Source organism: Melanostigma gelatinosum, assembly GCF_949748355.1.
Source record: "Melanostigma gelatinosum genome assembly, chromosome: 24".
NCBI lineage: Eukaryota > Metazoa > Chordata > Actinopteri > Perciformes > Zoarcidae > Melanostigma > Melanostigma gelatinosum.
Window position 1 is genome coordinate 132,287 of NC_136657.1, and position 18,910 is coordinate 151,196.

The 18,910-nt window shown below is 41.1% G+C and overlaps 1 protein-coding gene across 1 annotated transcript; it reads right to left on the reverse strand.

Moving 5' to 3' along the window:
- Positions 1-703: 703 nt before the first annotated feature.
- LOC306797438 (uncharacterized protein) lies at positions 704-9,047 on the reverse strand (the record flags this gene model as incomplete). The annotated part of the gene is made up of 4 exons (XM_079296804.1): positions 704-1,013; positions 1,313-1,516; positions 7,186-7,286; positions 8,928-9,047. 4 exons carry the CDS (start codon positions 9,045-9,047, stop codon positions 704-706), a joined length of 735 nt encoding a protein of 244 aa, XP_079152930.1.
- Positions 9,048-18,910: the final 9,863 nt, after the last annotated feature.

Sequence of the window (18,910 nt, forward strand, 5' to 3'; positions counted from 1 at the left end):
GATTGCATTTTTTTGTATGAATACAATTTATGCATTCATGGTATGTTTTTCACAATTACAAATATTTACTTTACAAGCTATTGTAGTGATGGGATGCAATAGTTTCACGAAATATGTTGTTTCCATGTCATACAGGAAAAAGAAGGGCCCCAAAAAGGCCAACAGGGATCGAGAAGCAGCAGGAGATAGAGAAGCGCCTTCTGCAGGCATTGGAGAGAGACACCCCTGCTCCACCAGCTCCACCAGCTCCACCACAATCTGAGGATGAACTCTTCATGAGGAGCCTGGTTCCTTCCCTGGAAAGATTGCCACGCCAGCAAAAGGAATATATAAAATTGCAATTTCACAAATTAATTTATGATGCCAGCACTGTGGTGCTGAATTTGGAACATTTGGATTAGACATCTGGGGGACAATCTTTCCAGGGAACGAACCAGGAATTTAAAAAAAACAATTAGTTTGTATTTTGTAACAATTAGTTTGTTTTTTGTATATGTTTTTCTATACATTTTCAATAAATAAATGCACTTCATTTCATGTTACTTTGTCCATGTTCTTTATTGTAGTTTTACAAGAAAACTTAAGGATACAACTATATATATATATATATATATATATATATATATAGTGAAGGACACACTGCTACAACATATATTAAGTAACATTGCAGGAAGTTTGCTCAGTAGTAATGTGTGGGTGGCTCTTAAAAGAGCCGTTTTGGATGTGCTTGGGCATTACACGGTGTCTTGCCATGGGAAGATCTGGAATTAGCAGGGGCTTTGAGGACAACATGCTTTCCATCCAGTGCTCCACAGCAGAGAGGAAAATTCCACCGCTCCTCAAACTGCACAGCAATTGATCTCCACTCCTCTGTGGTGGGCACAGCCATGAACTCCTCCACAAGGCAGTCCCAAATAGCTGTGGCAACATCTGGGACAATACCGGAGACAGTGGAGACCCCGACACGGAAGCTGTTTGCGATGGTCCTAAAGGAGTCACCAGTAGCAAGATATCTGCAGCACAGAAGAACATTCAATTTAACAGAGTTATTGAACATACTGTAGCTGCTAATAGAAGTTGTTTTTTATTGATATGACTGCACAACTGCTGTCATGAATAATAAACATCTTAAATGCTGGTGATTTTCGTAAGATTACGTTATTTTGAGTATTGTCGGACTTCGGATCCATCATGGATCCAAACTCCATTCAGAAAAACTATGTTAAAGTGGCTTCCTTGCCCTGTTGTGGACCGACAAAGCCTGAACTTATTTCATTCTTTCATTAATTCATTTTATGGAACTGCCACTCACCGGAGACAGACGGACAGGCGCTCCGCAGCTGAGATGGAACGCCTGTAGTAGGTGTCCAGTCGACAAATCCTGGGACCGACCCGAGCCAACAGGTCATCAAACTGGCTAATGGTTAGCCTCATGTAGCGCTGGAAGCGGCAGTCATCCAGACGTAGTTCCTGGAGAAGTCTGTGAAATTCACTGAGCTGTGTGCGCCTACGGATGCTGTTATGGACCCAGAGACGACGGCGTTTGGCATTCCGACGTTTGAGGGACTTCCACAACACGTACAGAGCAGAAATTGTCCTTATTCCTCCGGTTGACGGCGGAAAAAAATGGCGGCCAGATCGAGGCTTCCAGGACGATAAACCACGCCCCCTCTCCGGCGCTACGAGATTTTGCGGCGTCTGGTGTGAACACGACCGGCGGCGCGTTGGACGCGATTGTGCAGTGCGTTGGACGCTTTTTTGCAGTGCGTCAAAAAATCAACGCGACCGGTGTGAACGCAGCATTAGACCCGTCGCTGCTGGTAGATTTAGAGTTGTGTATTATCACTTGAGAGTTGTGATAAGAGAGCACTACGCTCATCTCACCGCAGCGATAGAGATTTGTTTTATTTGGGGATTATTCGATTTCATTTTGTTCTCGCTCTATTTCCTTGAATCGATTCTGTGAGTGAAGTGTGGAAACGCGACTATCGTGCATAAGTGTCGTCAGTTCGCGAAGCGACAACGGCAGCTTGTGTAAGATACGATCTGCGACCCTCACTCTCACTACAACGTGACACCGCACACAGAAACTCAGATTCCTCTCTCTGCCCTTTTGTTGTTGGAATGCTGTTAAGCATTCCAACTATTGTTATCCTGTTTCTTTATTCCACTATTTCTTCCATCCCCCGTTTCGTCGCAACGCTTCTTCTTCTTAAATTTTTAAGCTACAGAAACCGTTCAACTATCAAAATGTTCAGCTCCTTCAGCGCATGTCTGCTATGCCTTTTTCTATTTCTAACCTTTAAACTTTTTGAATTATTAAGCTTTTAGCAACTTTCTTTTGAATGGGATCTCTATGGAGAATATTTACAAATCCTCTTAAACTTCTTCAACTTTCAAATCCTTCAACTTCCTCATACTTTCAGCTACAGACACCATTTCAACTTTCAAATGTTGAGAAAACCCTCAACTATTGCCAACATGATTCAGCTTTTTGATATCTTTTAAACTTTTTGAACTGCAGCAATTTAACTTTTATGATTTTTCAGCCCTTTTCTGACTTTATAATGGGTGTGTATTGCGCAGCTTAGAGTGCGTGATGTCACCGCTAGAGTGAAGAGCAGCTTGAGATTCTTGTGAAAAAAACATTTGTATTTTGCCACTGTGTCCACAATCTTCACTCTTCATGCATAATTTCTGGATGTAGAAGTAGCTAATATTGTCCTTGTCGTAGAAAAATTACTGTGGAATCCCACAGATTTCCACATTTGACACAGAAGCCGTTAATTGAGAGGAAAACCAACTTTCTGCTCACTTTCTGCTCCATAGAGACCAATGTTAAATTTTGCTTCAAAAACATCTTCCACAGAACACGGTACCCCATTTCTAGATCGCCAGTTAAGCCACATTTTTTACACTACAGACACAATTTTTACAGAATCTGTTCTTCAACTCATTCTTCCCCTCAATTATTAATATCGGAGCAATAGGCACTACGGTTATGGGAGTTCTGATGATTTGTTTGAGAGGTGTTTCCCTGTTTTATCTCCATGAAATGGCTTCAGGCACACAGATGTTTGCAATTGAGCCAATTATTGATGTTGATAAACACACAGACTCACAGACACACACACACATACACTCCTCTCCCTCTCTCTCTCTGTGTCTCTCTCAGTCAGTCATTCAGGTCTTAGGGATCTTTAGAGGTCTTTCCCCCCTCCACCCCCCCCCCCCCACACACACATGCCATTTTAAAATAAAAGCCCCACAGAATGAATCCTAACTGAAATGCTTGTGATGAGCCTGTCATTTAATAACCGGTTTGTGTTTATCTAACATTATGATTCTGTCTCCTCTCCCCTTCTCCCCCACACCCCACACCCCATTTCAAAATAAAAGCCCCAGAGAGTGAATTCTAACTGAACTGCTTGTGATGAAGCCTGTCATTTAATAACCTCTGTTTATGTGTCAAACATGATGATTATGTCTCATCTCCCCCTCCCTCCCCCACCCAGTCCCACCCTTTCAAAATAAAAGCCTCATGGATTAACTGTATTTAAACGTTTCGCTCAAAATTAGGCTTTTTTGTTGAAATAATGAATGCTCTTACTAATACTGCGACAACTACTACTACTGCTAATATTTCTAGTATTACCACTACTACTACAACTTTTGGTGTTGCTACTATTACTACTACTGCTACTGCTATTACTGCTATCATAAATAGTATTACTACCACGACTGCTATTACTACCACTACCACTACTATTATTACTGATACCACAACTGCTAATACTGCTATTCCTGCTACTACCAGTACTAATAACCAGTACTAATACTACTACAGCTATTAGCACGACTGCTGATACTACTACTTCTACTACTTCTTCTAATTACAAATACTTCGACGACAACTTCTACTACTACTGCTACTACAAATATCACTACTGCTACAACTAGTACTTATTCAAATGCTACTCATACTTATACTGCGAATAATACTTCTACTACTACTACAATAAATATCACTACTGCTGGAATTCTTTTAAGCTACAGAAACCGTTCGAATATCAAAATGTTCAGCTCTTTCAGGAGAGGGGTGACATAACTTCATATTTGTAATCTTTCAACTTTTTGAATTATTCAGCTTTTTGCAATTTGTTTTTAAATTGGATATCTATTTTCAGCAATGTTTTTGAGATTCATTTCAGCTTTCAGCATTCCAACGCATTTTCAGCAGGAAATGCATTTTCTAGTTTCTCTTGTTTTCCGTAACTTACATACACATAGAGCTTCGGCTTATTGTGAGTGAAACTCTCACCTATTGTTCCAACACATGTGCTCACACACACGTGATAACATACAGCTGACCCCCCCCCCTCCGCCATTTTGTCTAAGTCACTCGACTCCGCCATCTGGTGGTAGGTTTTAGCTGTAGTTCTTTAAGGCCCCTCCCCTTTTACACACGTAACTACATACAGCCTCCCCCTCCGCCAGTTTGTCTGCGTCACTCGACGCCGCCATCTTTGTAGTTTTTGACTGTTGTTTCAAGACTTCCTTTTCACACACACAGACCCACACACATGACAGCATGATCTCCTGACCACCAAGCAAAGGACTTGATTAAGATGTATAAGAGGGTTAGGGTTTAGGGTTTAGGGTTAGGGTTAGCTAACCCTAAGTCTCACCCAGACTTCATTCTTGTATACATACATCCTCACCCATTTTATTCTTTGGTTTAGATATTAGGCACATAAAATTGTATGATAGCGTTTGTTGGTTGTGATATTAATTGATCTGATCACTTATTATTTTGATTTAATAAACTCTGTTATATTTTAAAGAGCAGTCGTTTGTGATTACTTGTGCATATGTATGTAATAAGATCTGTATGTAGTAGCTCGTGTACGAACTTAAACCTTCACTGTCACTTCGAATGTGTAGTCGCACCAGACTATTGACATTACGAGTGGCCACTAAATATGAGACTTAGTTTATCGTTTGGTTATTAGTCCCTGTTTACAGGGTGGTGCCCCGTTGTTATTAATAATCATTAATAATTGTTACTTACATTAATAATTCTATTGATGTCAAGAATTCAGTTTCTTAAATGCTGATAATCCAAACACGGCCCTCTACGTTCCCAACAGAAGCTAACGGAACATACAGCTAACTGAACTAAACACATGAAGTGTTGCACACAAGTTGGGAGAAAATGATCTTGCTACAGCAGCAGCTGTAGACGAAATGAGTGAATGAGAGTAACGTATAGTGGGCATAAAAGTACACGTGAGTGGTAGCGTGGGGGCTTTAAAGTCAGCCAATGTTAAGCTATACTGTCCATACTCTGTTCCGCTCCCTCCCAGCCGACCTACGCTGACCCCTCCAGTCCCTATTTTCATCCACATCTACAATTCTCCTCTCATTCCTCCTGCGCTCACGTCTTTTTTGTCATCCATGGAGGAAAATTAAAAATGTAGATCTAATCGGAGGGGGGTTGTAATGCGATCAGGATGACAGGGGATCAATGGAGACTGTCACACACACACACACATACATACACAACCAGTGATGTATGTTGGAAGGGAAGTATGGATGGAAGAAAGTGAAGGAGGGGAGGACACTGACCACTCTTGCTTAACCAATGTTTTTACTTCTTTCTTTCTTTTGTGGCTTCATTTTTGACATGTTACAGAATCTTCCTCTTGTCATGACACCAGACTGTCCAGTTTTTCAAAATGTGTCATTTATGATGTGACTTTACAGGTTTGTGGCTGTCGCTCTCCAAATGTCAACTTTTCCTGACCAGAGAGAAACAACCGTGTTTTCAGCTTGTGATCATCCATTTGACCTGTAATCCACGAGTTTTTTTGAAATAGTTTATTTAGCTTAACCCCTGACAGAACATTTGGAGATACAAGGTTTTCCTATAACAGCAACACTGTAAAACATCAACTTCTTCTGCTTCCTGTAAGCAAAACTATGCGTCAGTGTGCACACACTATGGTGCTCTGAGCTGCATGCTAACACTTGCTAATTGCACAAGTAGAATATTTTACCAAAGTCAAAGTAAAACCCTGTGTGAAAATGAACTTGAATAAAAGTAAAAATGAGGTCTGATGATGAAGTTATATAACTATTCAATTAAAGATCATGTTTAGAAATAAGGCCATGCACATATCATATGCACCAGAAAATAACTTCAAACGGTTGGTTTGAAGTTATTTTCATTTTCTAAAGGACATTTGCAGCCTGTGAGTGCATCTGATTATCAATTATAAGCCTTCGTCAGCGCAGCCTCACTAGAATTAACCAGAATAAAGAGAGCAAAGTGTGAGCTCAAATAAAGCTTCCTGCCTCTCGATGGGAAAGGAACCAAAGATCGGAAGACTTTGCTCACTCAGATTTATGGTGTAGATAATGTAGTGCTGATAAAACCTGTGAGAGGTGGCCTTTAAACTTTGAACTCCAACCTAATGCAAGTAACACGTGCACGGTGTCCCTGATCCAAATCTAATCACACTTTAATCATTAACTGTCCTCTTATCACACACACACACACACACACACACCTGCATGACTACGTATACACATCACACTCACACAAACAGTGAAATGGAGGATAAATGAAATATTGACCCAGAGGATTCATGCATACTCAACACTTTATGTGAGCGATGTATGAATTAGATATGCTAATGAAGCTGCACGGACTGCCAATAAGAGATATGATGATGATATAGAGGAAGGAGATCAAGCTGTTTGGAAGGCACATGGGGTACACGTCCCATCAGCCCCTTCACCTGCCAGCCCCTTCACCTGCCTGTTGGATACGGGAGCTTTATAGAAGAGTTGTAGCTCCAAAGTAAGAGCCGGATGATCTTTGATTCTTTGTTTGGTTAAGACTGTGTATAGTTCAAGGATCATTTATTGTCATTATGCAACACGGGGATGCAGTTGTTGCTCATTTGTAACACAACGAACACATGACAAACGGCACAAAACACAGTTGAACTTTCCTGTAGTGCATTTGTTAAATTAGCATCACAATGAATGTAAATAGCAGGTATTATGGCCGATATCTCCACATCAAATACTCAACATGAGGAAAACCTTGTCTACTTTGACTGTGTTTGAGCACCAAGCATCATGATGTGAACACAGAGTCCATCTCATCTGGTCCACCAGAGCCTCCCTCTCCTCATGGGGCAGTTTGGTGGTGTTTGGTCCAGCAGGTCTGGCTGGTTGGTCGGCTGCACTTCAGTCCCCACGTTGATGAATTTATTCTGTCATATGACGTTAGTGATGAACACGATAAAAAACAACAAATAAAGACAAAAATGTAGCGACTAGCAGCATGTACATGTTGCTGTTTCTCTCAGTCTTCATTCCATATACAGAATTATTCAAATGATTACATTTTAGCCCATTAACTCACTGCATTGCATGTTAATAAGCAGGTGGATCGTTCTCTGGAGATGAAGGTGTTACCTAAACATCGTCTTTGCCTCATTTGACACTGTTTTGCACGAATCTGCATGTTATAACTATAATTAATAATAAATACATTTTTGATTTCTCTGATATTACATTCACATGCACTTGTGTGCAGCTGAATTCCTAAGGATCATCAGTGAGCCTGGACGAAATGTTGAGGTTTGGGTCCTATTACCATTGTTCACTTCTCACTCTACATCTTCATGTACAACATGGTTTAGTAAAAGTTAATGTCCAGCCTGATGAATACAAATTCAAATCATAAAGAATGATAACAATCATTAATATTGAGTCTGGCTGTTTCCTCTCAGCCTTGTGTAAGGATGAAATAACCTCAAAAGAAACAAAAGACACCAACAGGAGATCATGTGAGGACTGAAGTAAAGATGCTGCTGCAGGTACATGACAACACATCCATCTGTGTGTGTGTGTGTGCGTGTGTGTGTGCGCGCTCTGCTGGTGAATTTTTGTGGCTTGTATAAATTGTCCACTGACTGACCACTGTGGTCAGACGCAGTGGTCAGCTTAAGTGCCCCCCCCTCCACTCCCCCAGCACACATACACACTAGACACACATCTTCATTAACAAAGAAACATTTCTATTGATCTGGTCTACAGCTCATGTTACAGCAAAGAAATATGTATGGGGAACACTAAATGGGTTACACACACACACGCACACAATTACATCGTAACACTTTGTCACATACACATTCACTCACACTGAAAAGGGAAACATGCAAACACGGTTTCCTCTCTCACTTACACACACACACACACACACACACACACAGAGTGGTCAGTGCTAAGCAGGTTAGGGTTAGTGAATTAGTATTGACCAGCTCCTTACAGCATTATCTGTGGCTACAGCTCACCACTGGTGTCACAACTAAAGCTATGTGTGTGTGTGTGTGTGTGTGTGTGTGTGTGTGTGTGTGTTGTAAAAATGTGTAAAATGATGAGCTCCATAAACCATAGTTTTATTTTTGTATTCTAATTCACCTTTAATAGTTGAAATGAAATGCTTTGTTTTCCTTCATGTGCATACTGTGTGTGTGACAGAGATCCTTTAGCATCATAACTGTCATAGAGGAGCTTCTCCACAGACCTAATGCAGCCATCACTCATATACACTGGAGAGGAGTCTCATTCCTGTGGGTGTGTGTGTGTGTGTGTGTGTGTGTGGGGGGGGGGGGGGGGGGGGTTGTCAATTCTGAGCTTTATAAGGAGGATTAATCTCAGTTTGTCTGGAACACAGACTTCCACACAGTGAGCGAGAGAGCGAGAGAGAGAGAGAGAGAGAGAGAGAGAGTTGAGCCAGACTCAGTGGTGGTCCTGTTGTATAGAGGGACCAGGGGAAGATCGTCGAGGATGGATCCCCAATGTACACACGATGATGTCCGATTGTTTCATCAGAGGACTTGTCTCACCCAGACAACCTTAAAGAAGAACACGATTGGTTTCCTCTCCTTAGGTCCTCTTGAGACCTGTTTGGAGAGCTTTGAGCTTTGGTGGTCTTTGATGAACTTTGACTTTTCCTCAAATGGCATTATGAGATTGACATTTTGTTCAGTGCCATTATGGATTGGCACATAATATTGTGCTATTTCAGATATCAGATGCAGCAGGAAGTGTAGCCTGTATGTTTTCGTCGTTGGTCAGTAGCAGTAGGCATGTATCTATTCACCACTACTATCCCTCCAATGCTTGAAATCCAGCTGGGACAACGCTGCATTGGGTTTTGATTTCCTGTTTCAGGGAAGAAGAGCACCTGTCAATCATCTACTGGGACTCCGCCCCTCAAGTGTCCAATACTGGGAAGCACCGCAACCCCTCTCATCCACCAACCCTCTAATCGACACGTAACATCAAACGTGTTTCAGAAAATGACCAACAATGTAGAAGAAGCCCCTTAACGACAGTTTACATGAAACGTCTGTGGTGTAGAAAATCCAGCTTACTCTGTGGCCACACTCTTTCACCAACACATTAGCGTAATGCCTGAAATGCAAAATGTAACCGGAGATACAGAGTACAGTACTCCTCTAAATGACAGATAGCCAGCATTGGACTGCAGACATCAGTCACAGCTGGCACTGCTTCAAAACCTCAAACCACGACGCATGTCAACCACAATCACACGCCCCATCCACCCACACACACAGCCCGGCCCGTCTCTACGTCCAGAGCAATAATACATCATATCTACCTTCATTGGAGCAGAGCTAAAATCAAACCAGCCCCCCCCACCCCCTACCCACCCACCTCACCCGTCAGCCAGAGCCAAATCCAATCACAGCTCGATACTCGCCGTGATTGATTGGCTTCCAATCCAATTGAATCTCTCTCAGATGGAGGTGGGAGGGGGGCGGGCTGCCTTGCTCAAAGCCATTAGACATTGGCATGAGGTCGGGGCGGGGGGATGAAAATGGGGATCCAGAAGAGAGACAAGAAAGATGGCAGGAGAAGAGAAGTAATTGAGAGAGATTGAGGGTGTATTAAATAGAAGACTGAGAGGGAAAGGGGGAGAGAGAGAGGGATGTCTGTATATTTACTCGGAGTGGGGGGGGACTTGATTCTTAGACGCATCGCGATTCTCTCTTGAAAGATTATGACTCGATGCAGGAAGCTCAACAATCAGAAATTTCAAACTCAATTCTCAACGTTCTGATCGCCTGTTCTTCACAGCTGCCCCTGAACGCAACAGCCGCGATACACGTGCATCTTGTTTACGTGCTAAGCTAGGCTAAATGCTAGCAGAGCTTTGGTGAGGGCGGCTGAGCTTGAGACGCCGAATATGGATACGATCCGACCGGCACCCACTGAATTAAAAGCTGATGTATGGAAGTATTTTGCTTCTTCTTCTTCCGCCCCAACTAGGGAATGGCGAAGTGAATCACGAAGTGGAGTGCAACCCTAGGATGGTAGAAACACGCTGTGCGTGAAATCCACAGAATGTTGTGTCAGCGTACACGCACACTTTATCACTGTATGTATAGTTTCACCACATGTTCCAGAGAAAAACTTATTTCTGTACGAGAGCTGAATGCCAATAACGAGGGGAACTCTGTATTACTTATTAGTGTATAGGGGCAGCTTGTTATGCCAAATGATTCAGAACACACAGAATTATGTGTTTTTACAACGAGGTTGCTGCCACAATAGCAGATAGTCACAGTGGAAAAAAATAAATCATGTATGGCATAAATTTTGATGCATCAAAAATAATCGATAATCGTTTGATATTCGTATCTTAGCCCTCTGAATCTGAAACAGAATGGTGAGCCTAGAGATTCACACCCCTAATATTTACCGGCTCCCATTCAAAACAGGAGTGGAAAGTGCAACGTGATCTCACAGGAATACATGAAATGACCGCAACCTCTTAACAGCGTGGTGGGGCACATACTGTGTATAATCATGTGTCGCCATCACAGAAACAATTCTGCAGTTAGGCAACAAAACTGAAGTTAGGTTTGGGACAAACATCATGGCTGGGCTCACGTGAACTCAGAAACACATGTCAACACGTCACAAAGGTTCAGTAACTTCACAATACCTCAACAACTCTTTGGAACATGTACAGCGGTCTCCTGGTTTAAAGTCCTGTGTTTGTTTGACCCTCCCACCTTTTCTAATAATGTGCTGTCAAGACGTCATGGTCATATTTCTGTGAGATTAGACTGGGAAAATGTGTGTGTGTCTGTTAGTGTGTGTGTGTGTCTGTGTTCGGGCAGGTTTCAGTGTGTCTGCCAGCTCCTGTTTTAATTGCCTTGTTAGAAGTTGACTGTCACTGTAAACTGCAAAAGTGCTTAAAGACACCAGGGAGGATTAATGAAATGTCTCATATTTCTGTCTGTCTGCTTCTTGTGAGGTAGAAGACACAGAAGATCCTCAGCTTTTCATCTGACTGTGTGTTTGATAGAGCTGATCAATACGACGCTGGTCTGCTTTGGGAGCCTACTTCACCTGAACATGTTCTGATCAAATATAAATGTTTTGATCAGAACCAAACCACAACCAAACACAACCGAACAACTACTAACAGCAGAAGTATTCCTGGATTTTAAAAGACTACAAGCTACATCAAGTCAGTCACAAGTAATACGAATTCGTAAAAAAAAATATATATATATATATATTTTTTAAAGACGACAATGAAAGTACTCTTTTTTAAATTATGATATATATATATATATATATATATATATATATATATATATATATATATATATATATATATATATATATATATACACACACACATAATTCAAATTCTTTTTTGCTTACTTTATAATGTAAAATGTTTTCTAAAAATGGAACAACTTATTACATCAAGCAATCCACTTCCTGTTTACACCATTACGCGCATGCCCAGTGTACGTTAATGGTCACGTGCTGTCCGCCTTCGAAGGCTGCCGTGGCTGCAGATCAACTTGAGAATAATGCTGAAAACTCCCGTGTGGACGGAGATCGGTTCTATTTGACAACTCTGCATCCAACGAGACACGGACTAGTGTGGATATGGCCTGAGTCTCTGCTCCAATCCTAAACCCACACGGTAAACCGTGAACCGTCACACAGTTATGACATTGTGTGCAGTTCACACATTATGAAAAAAAACCTCCACCTCCTGTACTGTCTTTTCTCTCGTCTTTTTACGAACTCTGCATTAGATCCTCTCAGATCCTTGCTCCCTGTTGATGTCCTTGTTGTCGGGGAGGTGGCTGTAGATCAGGGTCCTCATGCTGGGGAGGTGGTGGCCAGCCCCTGCTATCAGTGTGTGAATGATGACATGTAGTGTGGAAGCCCTTTGAGTGGTCGGAAAGACTAGAAAAGCGCTGTACAAGTACAGTCCATTTACCAGGCCATCGTGCCACCACATTAGTCAGGACCATGTTGGAGTCGCATACGACATATTCGTTTTCATTTGGGGCCCTGATAGCAATATGACCGCAGTCAATTGCGCCGATTACATTTGGGAAACAAGACATTGCTGCAAATTGCCTTAATGTTGGCCTGTTCTCCCACAGTGTAAGGAAAGTTGATGTATCGTGTAAGAAATTTGAGCAAAGAACTGTGTTTAGTAGATATAATAAAAGTGTTTAATAATTCATAATTAAGAATTCATAATTAGTCATAATCATAAGTGTATTGGGAATGCATCATTAAGATAAACATAAAGTGTTTTAGGATTAGTAGCTAAAAGACATGAAGCTTCTGCCAAGTTGCAGAAGTTTAACTTTCATACTGAAGGATTGGCATAGAAGGGAATAAGCCATAACTGACAGTCATTTGAATGTGTTAGAAACTCAGGGAAAGAGAGTCGTGGAGACAGGCATTTACTGAAGTGCATAGAGAAGTTAGCTAACAAAAATTGAGCTAGATGGAAGGGGAGGAGTCACGAACAAATATGTGGGCGGGGATAGAAGTGTTTTTCTGCCTCTTTTAGCGTGTGGTTGCCTGGGACGGCTGGGTCCTGGGACCAGAGGTAGTTTTTTCCAAAGTGGGTTAATATTGTAATATTTCATAGGAGTATCTACTCCAATGTTTAACTGTAATCGTACTTGCATCAGTGGGATTAAATCCTTTTAACTGTAAACCAGTTTTGGTAGAGTTATTATTGCAGCGTGTGAACTGCACGAAGCAGCTGGACACACGTGTGGTCTGGCCTCCTCCACATTGGGGTGAGTTTCATCCTCAACAATCGACTACTCATTTGGCAAGCATTAAGGGACGGCTGCGATATCCCAGACCTAAAGATTTAATTTAACAGATTTATAATATTCCCCAAAGGGGCTTGAAAGCTAAATATCTTACTAATCAAATCAAAACACACCTATCGGCTAATCCCTGCCGGTAACAGCCGGTTGCCAGAAACCCCAGAGTGGTCGGTACTTATATTTGTACCAGGATGGTGCGATTACGTCTGGTTGGCCCGTATAATGCTGGACCCAGTTCAGCACATAGATCCAAGAGCTCGGCTCTAGGGAATCTAAATCGGCTTGTTAGCCAGTCATCATCATGGGCCAAGAAATCTTCATGGTCCCTGAACACTTGTTCCCTCCAAATCCTTCCATTCACGTAGTCCTCTAGCAGTGCCCATACATCCATCATGGAGCATTGTGCACAAGTGTTACTGCACTATTTATATGTTTACAGCAATCACACAAATTAAGACGGTCGTCTGGGAACCGGAAGGTCAACGGTTCGATCCCCGACTGGGATGTGTCACATGTCGAAGTGTACCTGAGCAATACACTGAACCCCCGGCTCCCCGATCAATGGCAGCCCACTGCTCCCTATATACAGGGATGGGTCAAATGCAGTAGTCAAATTTCGTGTATGTGTAAAAATGTATATGACAATAAAAATGGTTTCTTCTTCTTTTGGGTCGTGCGCAGTGGACATGTCAGTGTAAAAGGTGACATACGAGAAAAAATTCAAGTCTCAAACAGCTGTTGTCTTAAAGCAACCTCGATTCAATTAAGTTCCAAGACCAGTATATTTTGGGGAAACCTGCCCCATTCACGTGAGAAAAAAGTTTCTATCACAAATCGGGTGGTGGGATAGACCAAGCCCATCCTATTTGCATTTCATCAGAAACATGCATTGAAGGTTCGGAGAGCATAAATTAAGTTCTGAAAAAGCATAAAACTAAGTCATTATTTTCGCAGTTATTTTTTTAATCCTGGAGGATCCGTGTCAGTTGTTCGTGGTGTATCAGGTTTCTATCTTTCGCGCCTTTGCCAAGTATTTCCTCCAGGACGTGGGTGGTCCAAATGAATATTTTCTAAGGAAAAGGGACGGGCATCAGGCACAACAGAAAATGATCACAGCATTAACAGCTCAGTCAGAAGCCACTTAGAAAGCTAATGATAGGTTTGCAGTTTGTATCTCATCTCAAGTAACACTTAACAATAGCAGGCAAGCTTTATCTGCCCATCGCTGTGAACATGTGCTGAGAGTTACTGGGGGAGGCAGCTGGAACTTAACATTTTGAGACGGTTAAAGATTTCGGTATATAGTTTGTGTGCCTACACTAATTGTTCTGGTTTAATGAGTAAGTTCTAGTGTCATCTAGTCTTTCCCTCTCCCCCCCCCATACATCAACACTGCATTGTCATTTACACTTTGAGGGAAGCATATTTTCCCTGGATTACATTTGTGTTTGACGAATTACCAATATCTTGTGGAAGTCAGCGTCGCGAGAAAGTCTAGGTGGACGGATGCGTCAAACTAAAAGAGGACTTTCATCTAATAGATTGTTGTTCAAGTCCCGTGTCATCAACATATTTTAATATACGTGTGTAACGTAAAGAGTAAGTAAACCGCCGAGCTTTGTCTGGAGAAAATTCAAAAAATACCTTCTACCCATTACCACTAAGCCATCAACACACTAAGTCATCAGTATTAATTGTCACAGCCCAGCTCAGAGACTGAAACAAACCAGGGAGACAATGAGCTGGCGGCCAAAAGTAGTCATTTGTTTGTCTTGTCAAAAACACATAAAACAATGTTTAACAGCATTCACAAATAAAGCAGCAACTGTGAGCGCCCGTCATCACAGGTCTTCCTCTTCCAGGCTGCCAACTGAGGAGGATCTTTCAGGCCGAGCCACACCGGCTCAGGTGTGGCTCATTCAGCTGACGACCCTCTACTCAGCACCTGCAACACATCAGCAGCCATATTAAGACACTTGGTATATGGGAGGAGGTGAGTCGTCACATAATGAGTTAGTGCTTTTCTAAGCTGTGACGAGTGGATGAAGCATTTAGTTGTTACATTTTCCACCATGCTACAGTTGCAGAACATAAAAAGCATCACATGAACTGCTGGACTTCGTCTACGTTACTTTAACATGTAGAGAGAATTTATTTCTTAACTTACCGTTGATGATGGCTGTTACCCTGTCCATTAGCTTGTTCTAATTGCTTGCATGCAAAACATTTTAATTTCATCTTTTGAAGCATGCTCACTATTTTTAGGGCGTGAAGCGGTTAACACTGTCACTCAAAACAAGAGGGTTTGTTGTGTTCAAAACTGTGAGCGTTGGCAAGAGCAAGAAGTACTGTTTCCCTTGATGCGTCATTGAGAATGCAGTTTGGATGTATGGGAATTACATTTTGTAGAAGACATATTTGGTTGATTTGGCGGTACATTCAAAGTCTCATTAATATAACCAATATCAAAACAGTAGCTCCTAACAATCTGTAATCAGATCATGAGATACATTGTGAGTAAAGTTTAGTTGCGAGTGTGAATCTCATGTTAATTCTTTCAATCTCTGTCTGAATCACATGATGTGATTATGTGGTAGACTGTGTGTGTGAGACTGAAAACACAAACTAACAGATGAAAGGAGGGTTTATGATGATAATGAGGCATATTTGACATTACCCTCATCTGGATGTGGTGTTTGTTGCTCTGCCTCTTACTCCCACAATTCCCTCTGACCACAACTCCCTGTGTCCTGACAAACCAAGAGAGAGACGGAGAGGAGCAGAGAAAAAATGGAGGTGAAGAAACAGAGAGCAACCCACAGACCACATAATGGTTGTGGCATCAGTTATATGGCTACTGCAGAGAGAGAGAGAGGAAGAACTTCATTTTGACTACTGTGTGTGATTGGCTTGTTTTTTAGAACCATACAAAGTAATATATAAGTAATATGCACAATAGAATACGAGTACGAATTTTACGAGTTTTTGGTGTTTCTTTTGGTTTAAACAGGACACGAACAGCAGTCTCCTGAATAAAGATTCATGGCTATCCTCCCAACATGGAGTCTGATTGAAAGTATTTGTGATATTTTCAACACAATCAGGGAGAAAATATGTCCCATTAAAACACCAGGCTGCTTTTTAGGATCCTGTTTTCAAAGTTCTGTCCATCATTATATTGCAGGTTCCAATGTTGTGTTTAAATTGGATTTCGATGATAACAAAATACTGACTTCATGTATTTTCAGATATGTTACATCACTCCACACAGCTGTAGAAGCTGCACTGTAATGAATTGCTGTAAATTAACGGTGGATTTACAACAGTATTTTATAGTAACTGTAAAATACAGTTAAATATTCATCATTCACATGTAAATGAACAGTTAATGCCATTGGTTAACCTTAGCGGCAGATAACTGTAGTTTATCAGTACAATACAGTATTTTCTGTGAAGTGGTGGGAATACACTTCTCCAAGTTCAGTGAGTCACTATCCATCAACGTCGTACTTTTGATTGTACGCTTATGTTTCTGCTATGATAGCACATTTTTATTATCAAAGTTCTCATAGCCCACTAATCATTTTTGAGTGACAAGATGTGATCCGCTATCCCTGAACGTGACTTTGGACAGAATATCCTTCTGAGCAGAGCCATGTGGAGATCAACCAAGGAGCCGAGGTCAAGTTACGCCTATCAGTATGTAGTGACAGTGTTCAGTCTTGTTTTGTCTTCATGATGATTGAACTGTTAACATCTCAGATAATGTGTCATTTGGTCTGTTTTATTACATCAGGGTGTAAAATTGGCAAAGCAAGCTCTGTAACGTTAGCTAGCTCGAGCTCAACAAGCTCTGTAACGTGAGCCAGCTCGAGCTCAAGTAGCTGCATTAACGTTAGCTACCTAACAGCGTAGACAGCCCAGTTAACGCTAGTAAAGTTAATCGTCAATTACAGTGTGAAGATGTAACGTTGGTTACCTAACTGTGTTTATTTGTGCTATTATAGAGCCGACTGTAGAACTGCAAACCAGAAGGAACAGGACGATGTTTAAAAAAGGGAGTGGAGATGGAAGTGTGTAGCTTAGACGATGAAGAAGTGAGGCAGTCAAATGCTCTCTCACTGTTCGCTCTCTCTTTCTCCTTCTCTTCTCTTTCTCCTATACACTGTCATGTAGTTCACACAGGTCACATTAACATGTGTAAAATGTGTGTCATTTATTTTTCTTCTAACCATGTAGTACCTCTTCAGTTTTGGAATATTATTTGTCTTACCAAGTCAGCTGTATAAATGATTGAGGACTTGTAATAAACGACAGTAATATTGTGTCGACTGTGATTCTCGTTTTTTGGAAAGGATATGCAAAAGGAGCAGAGTTTATTACCCTTTGTGTCTGTAGCTAATTACACATCAGAGCTGACTAAAATGACATGTGGTGTTCCCCAAGGTTCAATACTGGGGCCTCTTCTGTTCAACATCTACATGCTTCCACTAACTCAGATTATGGAAAACAACAAAGTGCGTTATCATAATTATGCAGACGACACACGAATCTACATAACTATGTCACCAGGGGACTATAATCCCATAAAAGGGCTGGGTAACTGCATTGAACAAATCAACAACTGGATGTGCCAGAATGTTCTTCAATTAAACAAAGTAAAAAACATGTGATCAGGTTCTTCTTACTGCCTCCCACAAACTACTGTCCTGTTGAGACAGACAGGACACACAGAGAAAAAAAGTTGTATACAAATTGTATAAATATATACATACATATAAATATATTCATATAGATACATACATATATATACATACGTATATATGTATATGTATATATATCCAAATCAATAGGTTATATGGGTTGCTATCATTCTAAACAGTACAATGCATATTATCCATGTTTACAATTTGCATTCCTTCAGTCTGCATGAAAGTGTGTATCGTTGCCATGGCAACAAGTACCAACTGATGTTACCAACTGAGAACAAGTACCAACTGAGCCTACATTAGCTTGCTAATGAAAACGAGTAGCCATACTATTACAATTCGGCCTTTTTTTACTAAACTAATTGCAACAACCAAGAGTCATACCTTCAAGGACCTTAATGTATTGTCACATAATGTCAAATAACGACAAATAAAGGCTAAACTACCGCGGAAGCCGCACCAAAACGGTGGCGCTTGCAACAGGAAGTGCCTTTGAGCTTCCCCTGTCGCTTCCGCAAATTGCGTAACTCTAACGCCTGGCAGCCTCGTGGGGAGGGGAGGGGGGAGCTGCGCTCATGTGATTGGTTAAAAAAGAGAATGTTGAAAAAACGCATTTGTGAATCGAGGCACGTCAGGGGAGTCTCAATAATCCACAAATACATTCTGTAGTGATTTGCAAAGAAATGCAGTGTGATCCACAAATAAATACATACAAATCAACAAACAAATATAAAGAATCCACACAGAAATACTTACAAATGCAGAAATATATTTGTGATTTTTTTTTACATTTATATAAATCGTAATTTATTTATTTGTGCATTGGAATGTATTTGTGAATCGTTCTGCGTGCATTTGTGAGTCAAATTTATTTGTAAATCCTTCTGTGTGCATTTGTAAATCGAATATATTTGTGAATTGTTCTGTGCGCAGTTGTGAATATTTATTTGTGCATTGTAATGTATTTGTAAATCCTTCTGT